We start from the raw sequence: 16,200 nt of genomic DNA, 5'->3' as shown, positions 1-16,200 counted from the left end.
GATAGACCTCGTCCAGGTGTACGGAAGGTTGCATTCATGTATGCCACCAGGTCGTGTACCAGGGCGCTTACCAAATGCCTAACAGAATGACCGCTTTTGATGTGAATTCCAAACTGAGTGATAGATCAAAACACAGAGCTGTAATAGTCTGCTCTTTGGGATGCACACTAAAGCACTGACACGGAATAAATGGCCTGAAGACCCATTTGATGGAAACCCGTCCCATTTTGACTCAATCAATTACCATTACATTTGCGATTTCTTTTTATAACTATGTCATTTTGACCCATGGATGTCATGTTTTAATGAGCAGCTGAAACAAAACAGCTACAGTTTTCTTTTTTTTTTAATTTTAAAAAACGCCAAAGCATCTCCCTGCCGTGACAGCATCAATCCATGCTTGAACGGAGCCACCTGCGTGGAAGAAAATTCAGCAGCACTGTGCATCTGTCCAGAAGGCTTCATCGGAGATATCTGCCAAAGAGGTTTTCAAGATGGATAACAGTTTTCTAACATTTTTTGTTCTTTTGTGTGAATGTGTTGATTAACATTTGACACAAAGTCAGAAAATAAAACATCCATGTTCCTTTCTTAGAGCTTTTCAGTTCTTGACTTGGCTTAAATTTTTTAGAGCGACAATCGTCCCTTTTTTGGCATATTTTTTCAAATTTGTGTTCAATTTTCATTGCCAAATCCATTTTGTTCTGACATTAAGAGTATAAAATCAGTTTGGATGAGTTTTTATACCTGGTTAAACCAAAGTCTGTGTTTAACAATTTGAACAGACATTTTGTATTTGGCAATTTTGACCATTTTATTATTTAAATTACAATAAAATTGATAAACAAATATAATTTCTCTTACATGTTGAGCATAAGTTTCGACTGAGTTTTGACTGAAACCAGACTTTGCTTTTCTCTGTTTTTTTAGTTCATCCTTGTGCACTGAGATCAGTAGCATGTATGAATGGCGGATCGTGCTTTGCAGCCGAGGATGGCACAAACGTCCACTGCATCTGTGTTGATGGCTTTACTGGAGTGCGCTGTGAACAAGGTATGACCTCGTGCCATCTGATTTTGGACAGTGCCTCAAAAAATGCTTTCCATTTTCTTAACTACGCAAAGAGGATATCTTCTTGCCTACATGTATTTATTCATAATTAAACAACACAATATTCCCAAACTGATCTGACAAGAGTGGGAAGATGTTGGCCTTGACTGTTGGCATGTTGGCCTCCACCATATGCAGCAAGGCATGAGACGGAGAGAACCCCCCCTGCTTTGTGTTGGTCATTGTCTCGCAGGAATCTGGGGAATTCCTTTCAGACATCTTGGGGGATGTGTTAAGTAACAATAATCTGGAATGTGTATAGGGATTGGACATGTTGGGGGGTACCCCTCGGTCTCATTTCTTGCTGGGTATAGCCTCCAAACAGGCAGTTAGGAGTCCTGTACTGGAATGCATATACATGTATGTAGTGTTGTTTTTTAAACTCAGAAAAGCAGTGTTCCCTCAGGTGCTTTCACGTTTTCCATGTTGTCAGTCATTGGTTCAGCTTGTCTGTGTTTGAACTCAAATCAAACCATGGAATTATGATGTTTATGTCCCTGGGCAAGTTACTTTGCCAAGTTTTGTGTCCCTGGATACTTTGGCGTGCTTTGTGTTTTAACCCATGGCATATGCGATTGTGTTTTAGTCGAGTTCATCATGAGTTCCTGCAAATTCATCAGAAACCTGTCACGAGTCACCTCGTTGTAAGTCGAGTTGAAAGCTATTTATATGAATCACGACAGAAGCATTCCTAGGGGTATCACCCAGTTTCAACTCGACTTCACCCTGGACTCGACTACAAGATTCCTACATTTGCTTCAACTGATCCATGCACAGTACGGATCACCACCAATACGTGGATGTACTTACATGTGTAACTTGGCTCTGGTGAATGTTGAACATGCCATGAACTGTGCATATTGCTATTGCCCAATTAAATGTTAACTTTTCCCGGACGCCAATATTCTCTGTTTGAAATCCCCTCACACCAAGAAAGTGCCCCCTAGGCTAGTGGCAGTGGTTCTTCACCTTTTCTCCTCCCAGAGAGGTGTCACCTGTGCAGGGAACCTATGCATGTATTTTCCTATCCAAGATTTCTTCCTGTACTTTTTGTGCACACTACAGCTTCACCCTGCCATGTCAGCATCAATCCCTGTGCCAACGGAGCCACATGCGTTGAAGACAACTCAGCGGCAATCTGCATCTGTGCCGAAGGCATCACAGGGGCTTCTTGCGATCGAGGTTTGTCGTTAAATAATGGCACTGACAGTCCTTTTCCCAGTCAGAAACAATAAGTAATATATGGGGGAATGACCCTTCTGTGATAGAGATGACGGTAAATGTTCTTTGAATTGAACATTTCACTGGTTATTAAACAAAATCATTCAGCAGAGTGCCTAACATTTGTTCTTCTTTGATGTACAGCTGTACACGCATATTAAAAAAAGATAGATGCTCTAAATAAGCTAGTTATTCTGGATGATTTTGAAGTATTGGCGTCGTTTAAGGTCAACCCCATAGGGCCATCCATAAAAATAGGAGCACAAATAAGCCATTTGCGAGTTAAATTTGAATAAAATCTGGTACACTGAGTTATCTGATTGCACATAAACATAACAATTTGAATTCCCCAAACTAAATACACTGTTGCTATACCTCGTGATTCGGGGCAAGCTTTTGCTTAGCAACCACCATCCCTGGTTCCTTTGTGGCCTTCTTTTCCATTGAGAATAGTGTATTGTTGCAAGGCGTCTCTTATGTAACTAAGGAAAAGCTTGCCCCGAATCACGAGGTATAGCAACAGTGGCTTCAGTATGGAGAATTCCAATTGTTATGTTCATGTGAATTTTAAGAACTCTATGTACCAAATTTTATTCAAATTTAACTCGCAAAAGACTTATTGAATGCTTACTCTTCAGACCCCCGTCCCGAACATGGTGATTCCAGCCCCTTGCCCCCTCGCCGGAAGTATACACAGTCCATTTTTCTCTTTGACTATCGGCCTGATGGCACTGTCCCGCTTCTAAATGTGACTGGCGCTGCAAAAATGGCCCTTGGGCTTATGTGTGATTTTAAGCGATGCCTACGGACAGAGGGGCATTTTAATAAGGATTAAATTTGTGTATTTCTTAACCTCTGTCACAAATTTTATTCCTGAGATAAAGAAATTTTTAGGATAGATGTCTGGCAGATGTACGGAATGGTCTGTTTCATACAGAGGCATAGCATGACTTAAGGGCCTTTTTGCAGAGTGGGTCGCAAATGGTGAGGGAAAGGTACCATAGCAATTTTCAATATATAAAAGCCGGTGGAGGTAGGTGTTTGACGTGTGAAAGTGCATTAATTTCATGATAATTTATTAAAATCCCAATTGGCACTCTGCACATGTGCATGGACCCTCCCACTCCAGTGCACAAGTTTTGTGCAGTGTTGGCCCCTCACCGCGGATAAATACTGTATGGATGGCTCGAACTAATGTCACTAAGAAAAGGAGGTATAAAACTAACATCAAACCAATATTTTGGATGTAAATTCTAATGAAGGGTTATGCAGAATCTATCCTAAAGAGGTGCAAAGACAGTCTACGTGTATTAGATATGTGACCGGCTCTGCCAAAAAGGGTATCAAGGAACACTGTGCTATTTTTTACTCTGAGGGTTTTTTTATGTGGACAGGGTGATTTTTTACTTCTTGGTTTATTGACGTCTATTGCACAATTCATACAAGAAATCTAACTGTTGCTATGGGTATCAAGAGACTTTCTTCTTGGCTGATTTTTGATTTCTTTTTCCACTTCCTGTGTTTAAAGGGCTTTATCTTTGAAAGCAATTCTGTTAATGGGTGTGATATGATTATGCAAAAATCAATATATCTCCAGATTGCAAAATGCCACAGGGTTCAAACCTACACCAAGTTAAAGCTCATAATGTAACCAATTCAAATGTGTATGTAACTCATTTTGAAAAAAATGTCCCATAAAACCCAATTTTGCGGAGCCGGCCATCTACAGATTACCAAACTTCTTTCATAAACAGTGTTGGCTTTTTTTCAGATGGTATTCAGCCTTTCCGTCACCTGTGCACAATTCTATCAACTGTACCAAATCCTGTCTCTCCCCCCGCACATTTTTTGAGAACATTGAACTGTTTGCAGGCTTTAACTGAGCCATGTTTACGGTGTTTTCCAGTTGATCCCTGTGAGTTGGAGGTCAACCAGTGTTTGAACGGCGGAAACTGTTTCTCCACTGACGATGCCATAACAAAGTGTGCGTGCATTGACGATTTCACTGGTCCGCTGTGTGAGATAGGTAAACCGTGAATAAAATATGATTTAATAGCCCAAACAGTTTCCTTTTAACAAGTAAACAGTGTGTGTGTCAGTGTTTGTCTTGATATTGGTTTTATTAAATTTAAGACTAAGTCGTCACCTCCTCACTGTTTTACAATTTTTACTTCATTACCTACAAATAAGTGCCCCCCTGCCATGACAGTGTCAACCCATGTATGAATGGAGCCACTTGCGTCGTCGAAGATTCTGCAGCAGTTTGCATCTGTGCAGAAGGTTTTGTCGGAGATGTTTGTGAAAGAGGTAAGGAAATTTCGGGAGAAGGTGTAGGGAAGAAGGAAAATGATCACCGTACTTCTAAAATTAAATTTGTGAAGCTATAGAAATGTTATTTGTGGTTTTTGTAAGTCAAAACAAATTTTCTTTTGTGCAAACATTTTTGCATTCACATTATCTCATTTTTAAGAATGCACTTTGTAGTTTTTGTCTGATCATCAGACATAATATGTCTGATGTTTTGCATCATCAAATTTTTGCCTTTATTTCCAACTAACAGAATATATAAAAGTGCAATATAATAGCGCTTTTGATTTAACAAAAAACTTTTTGAACACATTTTCAGCCGATCGATAAAAGACAAAAAGTTTAAACCACAAGATAAGTTATTTGAGGAAGAAGCATTCAACGTACAATTAACCCAACATTGTTTGTTTGTTTCTTGGCTTGTTTTTCGTAATTAGTTCACCCGTGTGCTGCCTCGGTAAGCCCTTGTAGGAATTCTTCTGACTGTGTCTCCCCTGACGGCCTCTCTGCAGTATGTATCTGTGCCTTCGGCCTGACTGGGGAATACTGTCAAACCAGTAAGTGCTACACAAATTGTCAGGGATCCCACAGAATAGGTTTCAGGACCACGTAATTTAAGAAATGTTTTAGTATGCTTCAGAAGGAGCTTGTTGTTTTTGATGTATTGCTCAGTGTGTGCCATCCCAATGAATGCAGACATATGGGTGGCAAAATGTCCAGATATTATGTTGATTTTGTACAAGGTATTTTTAAAGGTCTTTAATTCAAAAGAAACTTTCTTGACTTTGCGACTCATTTTATTAGGCTAGATTATAGTCATATTTCATGTTAAACTATCCATCCTTTGGATTGGTCTGTCACTAATACGGGCAATTCACAATAGTGTGCCTCCAAGAGTTTGCAATGCATTGACCAATCACAGTGCGCGTAATCTTTCCAAAAGGGCATTGGGCGGCAAATTTCGCGCACTGTGATTGGTCAATGCATTGCAAACTCTTGGAGGTACATTATTGTGAATCGCCCGTGTTGTGGAGTTGATTCATTAGGAAAAAATTGCATCAAAGCTTTCCATGATAGCAGTAGCAAAGAATTTGAAAAAAGGGAATCAGTTGTAGGTAGAAATTTTTTGCAGTAGTGAAGGTTGGACATACAGTTATGATTGTCTTACATAGCAACTCTGAATCATTTATCAAGCCGATGTCACAACGAATCACTCCAGTCTGGTATCCCAATAAACACATTACAAGCATTGATTACAGCATTGAAACAGCCTCAGACTCAATTCCAGGCTGAGTGAGCAGATTGTTGTAGCGCACTACTCGACACAGCAGGAACAAGGTTGAAATTGTATCCAGTAAGGTTTATGAGGCAAGGTCCACCTCCATCCTTATTTTAAAAAAGCCACTCAAGTAGTGTGGAATTTGTCTTGAAACCAAAACGCTGATGGCTGTTCCTCCAAATAGTGCTCCCATGCCATGACAGCATCAACCCATGTATGAATGGAGCCACCTGCTTGGAGGGGGGTTCAACTGCATTCTGTATCTGTGCAGAAGGCTTCGTTGGAGATAACTGCGAAAGAGGTATCTTTACTCTATCTTTATCTCTATCATTCCCGGCTTTGCCAGAGGGCTTTACCATCAGAAATGAAGGGATAAACCAGATCACTTGCATGGTGTCCGTAAACTGGAACCCTTTTTTTCTTGTAACCGCTTCACACCAGGGGACAATTTCATAGAGCTGCTTAAGCACAAAGTTTGCTTAAGCGTGAAAAAACCTTGCTTGACAAATCAGCTCTGGCCAAAACTTCACGTGATGTATATTGTTTTGTAGTGGCATCTGTCTTTTTCGTTAGCATCACAATCACGTAGATTTTGAACTGGTAACCTTTGTAATTTTTAGCAAGGTTTTTTGCGCTTAAGCAAATTTTGTGCTTAGCAGTCCTATGAAATTGGCCCCTGGGGACATGAAATCTATCTGGATGTGTGTACACACTGGTTCACCTGATGGATTTAACTTTGACTCGCCTCCGACTGATGCATAAACATGTTTATCACCTCTTGTTTTGAACCAAGAAATCTGTGGCGTCAGATTCCGTGTTAAACTTGAACTTGGCCACAGTGCACAGTCTGTTTTTGTAAATATGGGTGCAGCTCAGAGTGTTGGGAAAAATTACCTCATGGTATTAGAAATGTCATACAGATACTTTTCAAATGACCCATTCATTCAGTAATTGTGTCATTTTGTCTGTGTATTAAAAGTTACCGCAATGTTTACTAGATTCTGTAGGTGTGGCAGAAAGACTAAGCTCTGACAGAAATCCCAATGATGTCTGTTCTTGATGTGCCACTTCTTTTTGTCTACAGTTGACCCTTGTGCTGCAGAGCTTGATCCATGCATGAACGGCGGGTCCTGCTACTCGCCCGACGGCATCACAGCCAAGTGTGGATGCGCCGATGGGATCACAGGAATGTTTTGTGAGATAGGTGAGGGCCACATCTTAATCACAAGTGTTGTCTGCATTCAGCCAAGTTCAAGTGCTGTGACTTTTGTACAGTGGGGGACCCTGACTTATGGGAGTATACAGGAATATAAAAGGACAGGGGGGCCATGATGGCCCAGTGTGTTGCACGATGTTAACAAACCGAGGTCTGCCTTTGCTTTTGTAATGCAGGGGTGAGATTTCTCAGCTTTTAGCTGATTTCAGCTTTTTTTGTTTTGAATTTCGGCCTTTTTTCCTCACTGGCTGTGTACAAAAGTAAAGGAGATTTTCACAGTTCAGCTTCTTTATGCCTTTGTTCTGCTGTTTTCAGTTATTTTTATCATTGGTCATTGGTCAATGTCACCCCTGGTAATGTTCAACCCTGAAACCTCTTTTGGTACTTTCACTTTGTAGGAACACACACCTCTGTGTGTCATCCACAAGTTCACACTTTCAGTGCATCCTTGTTTGTCTATTAAAAGCTGTTCCTCTCTTTATCAGGAAACTTATTTTTATTTCACATGACGCAATGTCCTCTTTGCATTAGCTTTTTACTAAATACATCGCTGTGACCATTTTTTTTGCAACAGCCGTCGTGTGTTTTTTTTTCAGTTCCGCCTTGTCACGACAGCATCAACCCCTGCGCAAACAAATCACTCTGCCTGGAGACGAATTCCACCGCCGTCTGTGTGTGCCCCAGGGGCACGAGCCGAGATGACTGCAAAGAAGGTTTGTAGAAGGCGGGAGCTCGCAAAAACATTCCCATCCAGATGACTCTCTGAGAGTCATCTTGTGTACATGCATATACTTGTCATGAGTGTGAATGAAAACCTCAAGAAGCAATACATTCTCGGCCAAATTTGCCCAAGTTGAGTATTTTGGATTGAGTGCTTGAGCAAGTAACTGGAACCTCTTCTGAGAATAGAGAGCCTCCTTGCTATTGCCGTCTCAAACCTGTTGTCGTTTGATATTCAAAGTTGTAAGGTATGTTATGGCTTGTAGCAATCAACTGGCGCTGCATGTGACGTTGTTAGGATACCCCAAGTCTGTCACGATTGCCCATTTCTGGTACAGTGTTCATTTCCAAATGGTACAGTCAGCTTTTTTCAGGAAATGTACGAGGGCAAGAAGGTCTGGGTTCTTATAAGGACACCTTGTTCATCAAAGTTATTCTCATTCAGGTACTCTTCTGACTTACCTTTCCTGGGTGCTCTACCCATGTACTTTTGCCAGGTCGTCTACCCTGGATATAATCTTCCCAGGTACTCTAAATTCCCAGGTTTCCTCCCAGAGTTCTTAAAATTCCCAGGGTTCTTCCATGGTATTTTGAATTCCCAGGTCTCTGTGTAGGTAATAGTTTTCAACTATTCTTCACCATAGTAACAGACGACATGATTAATACAGTTCCAGATTCCAAGCATTACGATTTTTGGACTCTTTATTAGACAAGATACTTGTAACCAGTTAAAAAATCTCTCAAGGTATCATTTGCTGACTGCTCTCAAGGAAACATGTGCAGGTATTAACACCAAGGCATAAAGTCCTTTCAAAGTGGTTCATCAGGGTGTTCTCATCGTGTGTATTCCCAGTTCAACCATGCAAAGAAACCAATTCTGCTGATGTCACAGGCGTGTGTGTCTGTAGGAACAGTACCACTCTTCTGCAGTGTGAAAAAGGTAATGAACAAAATATACATGTCAACTGGTTTTGAGAAAATTTGGCTCTGCAGGCAAGATGGTGGACATCTCGCACAATTTTTCTGTATGGTACAATTTTTCACAGTATTTAGATTTTCATTTTATTTCATTCATCATTTCTTGCTTTCGAAACTGTAAACATACATGTGATAACTTAGCATGCAAAACTACAAAGAACTTTTAAGATCATAGATTTAATTGAAAACTAATTTTCTTTGCAGATAGGGGCTTGTTTATGTTGTAGGTCCTCTAACTAGAATCTCTCAGAAATTTTCCCATGCCATGAAGAGATGGAAGTCCCTTTAGTTCTGAAGACATATTTGAAGATTCATTTTCAATGTTAAATGTAATTTTGCATTTGGGCAGTGTTAAATTTACACTAGGTCTGTCGCTGGACTTAGTAAACACTACCCGCCTGGTATGGCTTGAGGACATGTGAAAAGATTCATTATTTACATTATTTTGATGGAACTCGGACCCGCAACCTCCATCTTACAATTGCAGACATCTATAAGCAAAGACTATTCACAGTTAATACTCGGTTATTGTGTATATTTCCCTCTGAGTGACGAGTGGTCATTCGTTCTCGCAGTGCCAGCGTGTCATGACAGCGTTAACCCATGTCTCAACGGAGCAACGTGTGTGGAAGAGGATTCAGCAGCTGTCTGCATCTGTGCAGAAGGCTACATCGGTGATTACTGTGAGAGAGGTATGCAGGGGGAAGTTGCTGGGCCCATAATTTTCTTTAAACTGGTTACCAACTTTTATACTGTACGATAGATATTGCTTCAGAGGACTGGTTCCGAATGGACTTTTGTTAACCTGTTAACTCTTCTACTTTACAAGCAGTGTTGTCTTCTCAGTGTTTGCTTTAATGGATCATCCATTTGTATTTGTCATCCTGTTGATGAGCGTTCAAAGCACATGCCAGAAAGGAAGGGGTTTAAAGCCTGTATTCCCAAGGCCACCAAAGAAATTTAGTTTTAAGCAATAATTAGCATCAGTGCCCATCTCAAAAATCTTGCCGCATGATTTTTTTAAAAAAATTGTCTTTTCTGATATCCTTAGCTTTCCCTCGTAGTTTCTACAACACCCACACAACTTCGTGCATGCACAACATGTGACCTGGGTACATACACACAATGTCATGTGCAATTCCGTGCACGAGTCTGAAAACCCTCCTCCCTCCTCGTTTTTTGCAAATCCAATTGAGGCCTAATCTGGGAAAAAGGTCAGTTTTTTACCCATCATCCTTTCTTTGCACAAGCTTCTGAAAAAGAGAAAATATGAATGGCCTGTGTAATGTTACTTGTTAAGACTCATTATAACGTCTTGTTTGTCAATCAGTCAGCACTGTCCCATTAATTTGGACAGTCTTCAGTGATCACCTCTTGTAAAGCAGAGTTATCTAAACTGACTCTAAAGAATGAAACGTTGCAGGGTCTTACGAATCAAACGCTCTCAGAGTGAGATGCTTCAAACTGACTTTTCAATATACATGTGACAGTTAGTGGCCTCAGCACTTGTTTTAAATTCAACATTTTTGTTGCCTTTGCTTTTTTAAGTTCACCCCTGTGCTGATGCAGTGAACCCTTGTTTGAATGGTGGAAAATGCTTCTCCAAAGATCTTATTGAAGCCAAATGCTCATGTTTGGAAGGCATTGCTGGGCAGTATTGTGAAATAGGTAGGTTCAGTTTTCTCCAGTAAATATTTCCCCTTTTCTGGAGATGGTTTGCTCTGTAAATTTGTCAAGCAGTGTTGAGGATCTGTGCAGCAGATTAATGTATTTCAGTGACTTTTAAAAATTCACATTTTTATTTCTGTGCAATAGGATTTTTCCCAATGATATCCCGAAGGTACATCTTCATGTGTCCTTGTAGTGTTTATGGAAATTTGGCTCTTCTTTTCTTGGCTGTTTCCAAGCCTTGAGGGATTTTAACCAATTCTGGGTTTCAGAATCTCAAGCAAAGGTGCCCCTGTGCTCTCGTCTGAGGAAAAGACTTCAGAGAAACAAAGGGCATACATGAATTTATTGATTCTTGTTGCTGCAAGTTCTCAGTCCTGAGTGCACTTTGTCACAATCGATTACCTCATGACATTCAGTCAGCAAAAATCTCTGTTGCTTTTGTAAACAGTGTACAGGTGCAATTTATATTTCTGAATTTTATAAAATTTTGATCTGTGAGCATTTACACTACAGGTGCCCTCCCGTACCTATTTCTAAACATCACCCTCATAGATTACAGCGCCTGCAGACCCAATGGGACACTCTTCTCTACAGGTGCAATGTTTCCAAACTGGAACTCCCACTTGGGTTTGCATGCTAAAACGTTTTAGATTTTTAAATTTGTAGAGTTGTTTACTGTGATCTTACAGTACCTCCATGCCATGAGAGCGTCAACCCATGCATGAATGGTGCGTTGTGCATAGAAGAGAATGCAACCGCAGTCTGCGTCTGTGCGGAGGGCTTTGTCGGCGACAATTGTGAGAGAGGTATACACTTCACTCCTCATATTAAAGCGAGTAACAAGGCCAAGAAAGCAGTAATATCTTTGCTAAAAGCCTGTTGTGACTTGCTTTTGGATAAACATGTAAAAGGTTAAGCGTGTCTTCGCTCGTTTCGTTTTTCAGTTCACCCGTGCTCCACCGGGGTCGACCCTTGTGTGAATGGTGGCATCTGCCTCTTGACTGACCGGGTCAATGCCACATGCACGTGCATTGATGGCTTCACAGGGGCACACTGTGAAACAGGTAAACAGTCATGCTCTTCACAGGCCCGCTCAACAATTTTTAGAAGGTGTGGTCCAGCGGAAATGCCCTTTATGGCTGACAGCATTTGTATGATTTCATTCACAGCTTCCCCATGCCACGAGAGTGTAAACCCGTGTCTTAACGGTGCGTCGTGCATCGTAGATAATTCAGCAGCATTCTGTGTCTGTGCTGAGGGCTTTGCTGGAGCTAACTGCAGCAGAGGTATTGTACTCCTGTAAAATTGAATCCTGTTGTTTAGATTTGGTTTTGAAATGCACGACCTCCTTCATCTTTAAACTATATGAGAGAAAACTTCAAGTTGCGTGGATGGGTTTTTTAAAAAAAAGCAGTTCATTTTTCTTGTTGTGGGAGTAGGTACACGGATTATTTGGGCTGGAGAAAACCAAAGATTACAAAAAGTCCCTCCAAATTAATACTTTGGAAATGGAAATTTTGAAAAGAAAATGGCTTTTGTATTGCTGACCTTCAGAAAATTTTGTAAAAACGTGCATTTTGTTTTGAGCTTCTGTTACTTTTTCTATGCCAAACTTCACAGACTTTGCATATGTTTTCTCTTAATGCCATTTACGCTTTATCCAAGATTCATCCAAACTTAAATCTGCACAGCTCTAGTGATTTTCTCCTCATTAATTTTGCAGCTCATCCGTGCGCCGCCAGCGTTAATCCTTGCATGAATAACGGTGAGTGCTTCTCCGCTGACGGCGAGACGGCCATGTGCGTTTGCCCCGACGGCCTGTTAGGAATTCACTGTGAAAGAGGTAGGCAACTTGCGTCAGTTTGGAATCATTTTGTTGCTGGTTTCTCAGGCTATCACAAAGGCTGTTTTTTTCACATGGCCTGTATTTCAGACACATTAACTTTTCCCTCTGTGAGAAAGCATCAGTGGCAAACGTTACAGGTTATTTTTGTCCACTGCACAGGCTACATGAAAAGTAGCGCCATATATTTTTTAGCCAAAGCTGCTTTTTCCTCATTTGTTCGCCAGAAGAGAGAAATGCCAAGGTCAGCAAGATGGAGAAGCAAACCAGGACCGCCCGATTATCCTTTGTCCGTACTTTTTAGCAACTTCATTTTCTGTCCGTTGTAAGGACCTCCCTTGTTTTTGGTCACTTAACTCAAAAAAACATGTTGAGCAGTTTGTGTGAAATTTAAAGGTTGGGAGAGGTAAGGTAAAAATATCAAGCGAGATCGGCCAATCAGCGTGATCGTGTGACCATGTTGCCCCATCAGTCAATCCAGTCTGAAATCTCCAACTTTGCTGCCCTTTTCTGAAGCAATCTTCCACAGCTGTGACTTGATTTATTTCCCTTGCAGTTTCTCTGTGTCGAGACAGCGTCAACCCGTGCCTGAATGGAGCAACGTGCACAGAGGACAATTCATCAGTAGTCTGCATCTGTGCGGAAGGCTTCATCGGGGATAACTGTCAGAGAGGTTTGGGCCGGAGCGAGACCTGTCGTCTCCTCTTCGATTCCCTTTTTTTTTTATAATCTTGGAAGGTGTATAATAAAGTTTCTTTCTGAAATCTCACACATTATTGGGGTTGGATGGCTTTGTGGGCAAACAGGGTTGCGCTTTCTAAGAATTTTATCTGGAATGCAGTGTTTCATATTCAGACACTCTGAAATGTTAGTCAATCAGGTTTTGCTCCTTGGTGAGAAAACTCCTTTGCTACTATAAGCCCTTAAAAGTGACAGTATTCAATTGTCATTGTCACTACTGGTTGTTCTGTGCGTACTCCTCATGCCTAGTCTCATCCCTTGATGCACACCCAATACAGTGTCTCACTGGTGCACTGGTTCAAATCCCACTTCAGGGTGACTCGAGGCTTCAGGCAGGAGCAAGGCAAATGCGATATCATGGAATATTAAGCAGCAAAGTTTGCTGGAGTTGACACGTGATTTCCCTCACTAGTGTGAATATTTTTTATCCGACTTCACAAAAATCATGTTTATCTTTGCTTTTGTGTCAACTATGAACCGGCCTTCGGGCAATTTCTTTATTTGACTGACTTTTGAGTCATTTCTAATCTGGTTTTTCTTTCTGTAAAGGGTTTTTCACACCGTAAACATTGAACAGTGATTTTCGTGCCACAAGAAAAAAAATTGGGTTCTATGCTTAGTTTGCAGATATCAACTTCACTTTCTCGGGTTAAGGTGTCATTTTGATCCAGGTTTTTGTCCCTGCATGCAGTTCATCCCTGTTCTGAGGGAGTCAATCCATGCTTGAACAGTGGCACTTGCTTCACCAGCGACGGCATGACAGCAAAGTGTGCATGCTTAGATGACTTCACTGGAGCGTACTGTGATTTCAGTAAGCCTTGGTGCTGTTTTAATGACAGCCTTTGCCTTTAAAGTGTAGTTGAAAGGATTCATGCTGTTGGCTTTTTGAATATTTTGGATTCACTTTTTGCATCGCTCGTCCCGTGGCTGGCAAAATGTGTAATTTGCCTGTTGTTAAATGCCTAACAGGCCGCGTCATCAAAGTTTACATGAGTATATAGCATACACTCTTGACTTATTACTGGGCTGTTGCTGTGATTTATGTCTGACATGCGTGCACAAAAGTCAAACATGCGTGCACGCGCGTATGATATGCGCAGATGAGACATGTACAGTATGGCATTGGAGAAGAATACATGCCCTTGTGCACAGTGGGTGGGACTTTGCATTGTGGCATCAGTCCTTGCAGGCCGGCACTGTTTCACCGTCGGGAGTAATTGGCCCACGAGGAAGAAGTGATTCTTCACTGAGGTATTTTTATCGGTTTTCAGTGGCTCCTTGCAATGAGTTTGTTAATCCCTGCCTGAATGGCGCCACCTGCGTATCAGACAACACTGGATGTGCTAGATGCATCTGCACCGAGGATTATGTTGGAGATAACTGTGCAAGAGGTATTGTTCAATGGACAACGGCTAGAAACCCAGTGAATTGTGAACAAAATGACAACCACTCCATGAATTGGAACTAAACTTTGACACTGTTCTTGACTACATAGAAGGGCACAACTCTAGAATGTTTCACAATATTATTATTAAGAACCATATTATAATTAATACTATAAATAACAAGAGTATTCCACACTCCTTAACTCTTTTGCTCTGTTTATACTCAATGAGATTAAAAATATTCAAAACAATTAAAAAATATATTTTTCAAAATTCTCTTTTTAGAGGTCATGCATTGTATAATTAATGCAAACCATGTACAGTGCTGTCACGGGGCACTGAGGCCAGTTTCCCAAAGTTTTTGGTTTGAGCTTCTTCACTGTGAAACAGAATGATTTGTATTCGATAAAGTCTGGGAAGTTGGAAACCAAAACCCTCTGAAGGAGATGTGGCCAAGGCTTAAAAATAAGTTCCAACTTGCCTCAAACAAGAGGTCCATGAAAGGAGTTAGTTGAGATATAGAATAAAGCCACATTAAAATAGTTACAGCTATGGCTAGAGATAACATGCACACCTATGGGAAGCCACTGCTTTGTGGCTACGGGCGTTTTCCTATAAATTTGTTTGGTACTCCTGGCCAAAGTCAGTTAACTTGGTCTTGGCAATACATTTGATTCTTATCGCTTCTCCAGCTCACCCTTGTTCGGCAGGAGTTAATCCCTGCTTGAACGGTGCCCGCTGTTTCTCTGTGAGCGATGTCATGGCAGTGTGTTCATGTGTGAATGGGTACGCCGGTGAACGGTGCGAAACAGGTAAGGCCGCTTGTCGCAGCCAGGTCAGTATTCCAACTGCAGTTGCAAACATTAAGCTTTGCCATTGTCACGTTGGGATAAATCGCCAACAAGTTCATTGGGATTACAGTGAAAATTACAGAAAAAAGTTCTTTACCTGTAATAGTGCAATAAATTCCAAACACTCTGGACCACCCCACGTTATGTGTGAGTTACAGTTTCATTGCGTGGAAAATTCATTGTGCACATTTAGTAACTGGTTGCTGTCATAGATTTGTAATTACTGATTTGCTGCACATTATGTTTCTTTGAATTGCGCTGTGTGTGTTTCACTGTTTCATAACAGTTCCCCCGTGTCATGACACTGTCAATCCGTGTATCAACGGAGCAGTCTGTGTTGAGCACGATTCGGCCGCAGTCTGCATCTGTGCTGAAGGCTTTGTTGGAGATCACTGTGAACGAGGTTGGTTTATAACTGGGAAGGTTTACAGTGTCACCTGCCGACGACCTGATGCTGAGAAACAAACTCGCAATAGTGATCATTGAACGAAGGTGGGGTTGGATTTTCAGCAGTATCAAAGACCACCACCCCACACACACACAAGTGTGTATTTGCCTTCAACTGGGGACCCCCTACTTTTCCTCTTTTGTTTGTACTTAAACTTTTTTAGAAGACCACCCATATGTTTTTTACAGAGTTGTCAATCGGGGACCCTCTGTCAATCGGAGACCTTATTGCCCTCTATTGTTCTGGGTCCCCGATTGAATGCAGAAACTAACTCACACACACTGAAATTTGCATGAAGGTCTTCTCAAATTATTTAAGTTGTCCATGACTTGTGGATCACGTACGGTTGCAATTTCTGCTCCAAGTAGAGAACGAGAGAGGACTTGGTTTACCAAGCACGACAGGTCTTTGGAAATCACCATGTGAGCGC

General features: G+C 41.2%; 1 protein-coding gene across 3 annotated transcripts in view; it reads left to right on the top strand.

Annotated features, from left to right (window-relative positions):
- Window positions 1–16,200, top strand: part of LOC110982017 (uncharacterized) — a 31,165-nt gene that overhangs the window by 6,920 nt on the left and 8,045 nt on the right. For all 3 annotated transcript variants that reach the window (XM_022240133.2, XM_022240135.2, XM_022240134.2), the window contains exons 7-27: window positions 369–485; window positions 931–1,053; window positions 2,176–2,292; window positions 4,238–4,357; window positions 4,522–4,638; window positions 5,076–5,195; window positions 6,102–6,218; window positions 7,002–7,121; window positions 7,730–7,846; window positions 8,707–8,793; window positions 9,407–9,523; window positions 10,380–10,499; window positions 11,192–11,308; window positions 11,447–11,566; window positions 11,672–11,788; window positions 12,226–12,345; window positions 12,902–13,018; window positions 13,778–13,897; window positions 14,358–14,477; window positions 15,164–15,283; window positions 15,609–15,725. In XM_022240133.2, the coding sequence (XP_022095825.2) occupies window positions 369–485; window positions 931–1,053; window positions 2,176–2,292; window positions 4,238–4,357; window positions 4,522–4,638; window positions 5,076–5,195; window positions 6,102–6,218; window positions 7,002–7,121; window positions 7,730–7,846; window positions 8,707–8,793; window positions 9,407–9,523; window positions 10,380–10,499; window positions 11,192–11,308; window positions 11,447–11,566; window positions 11,672–11,788; window positions 12,226–12,345; window positions 12,902–13,018; window positions 13,778–13,897; window positions 14,358–14,477; window positions 15,164–15,283; window positions 15,609–15,725 (2,460 nt within the window). The remainder of the gene's footprint in view (window positions 1–368; window positions 486–930; window positions 1,054–2,175; window positions 2,293–4,237; window positions 4,358–4,521; window positions 4,639–5,075; window positions 5,196–6,101; window positions 6,219–7,001; window positions 7,122–7,729; window positions 7,847–8,706; window positions 8,794–9,406; window positions 9,524–10,379; window positions 10,500–11,191; window positions 11,309–11,446; window positions 11,567–11,671; window positions 11,789–12,225; window positions 12,346–12,901; window positions 13,019–13,777; window positions 13,898–14,357; window positions 14,478–15,163; window positions 15,284–15,608; window positions 15,726–16,200) is intronic.

The sequence above is a fragment of the Acanthaster planci genome, linkage group LG09 (assembly GCF_054643075.1).
Source record: "Acanthaster planci isolate LZ-2023a linkage group LG09, COTS_SCS, whole genome shotgun sequence".
Taxonomy (NCBI): Eukaryota; Metazoa; Echinodermata; class Asteroidea; order Valvatida; family Acanthasteridae; genus Acanthaster; species Acanthaster planci.
Note: the sequence above shows the minus strand (reverse complement) of the source record. Positions and strands in the feature narration are given on the sequence as shown.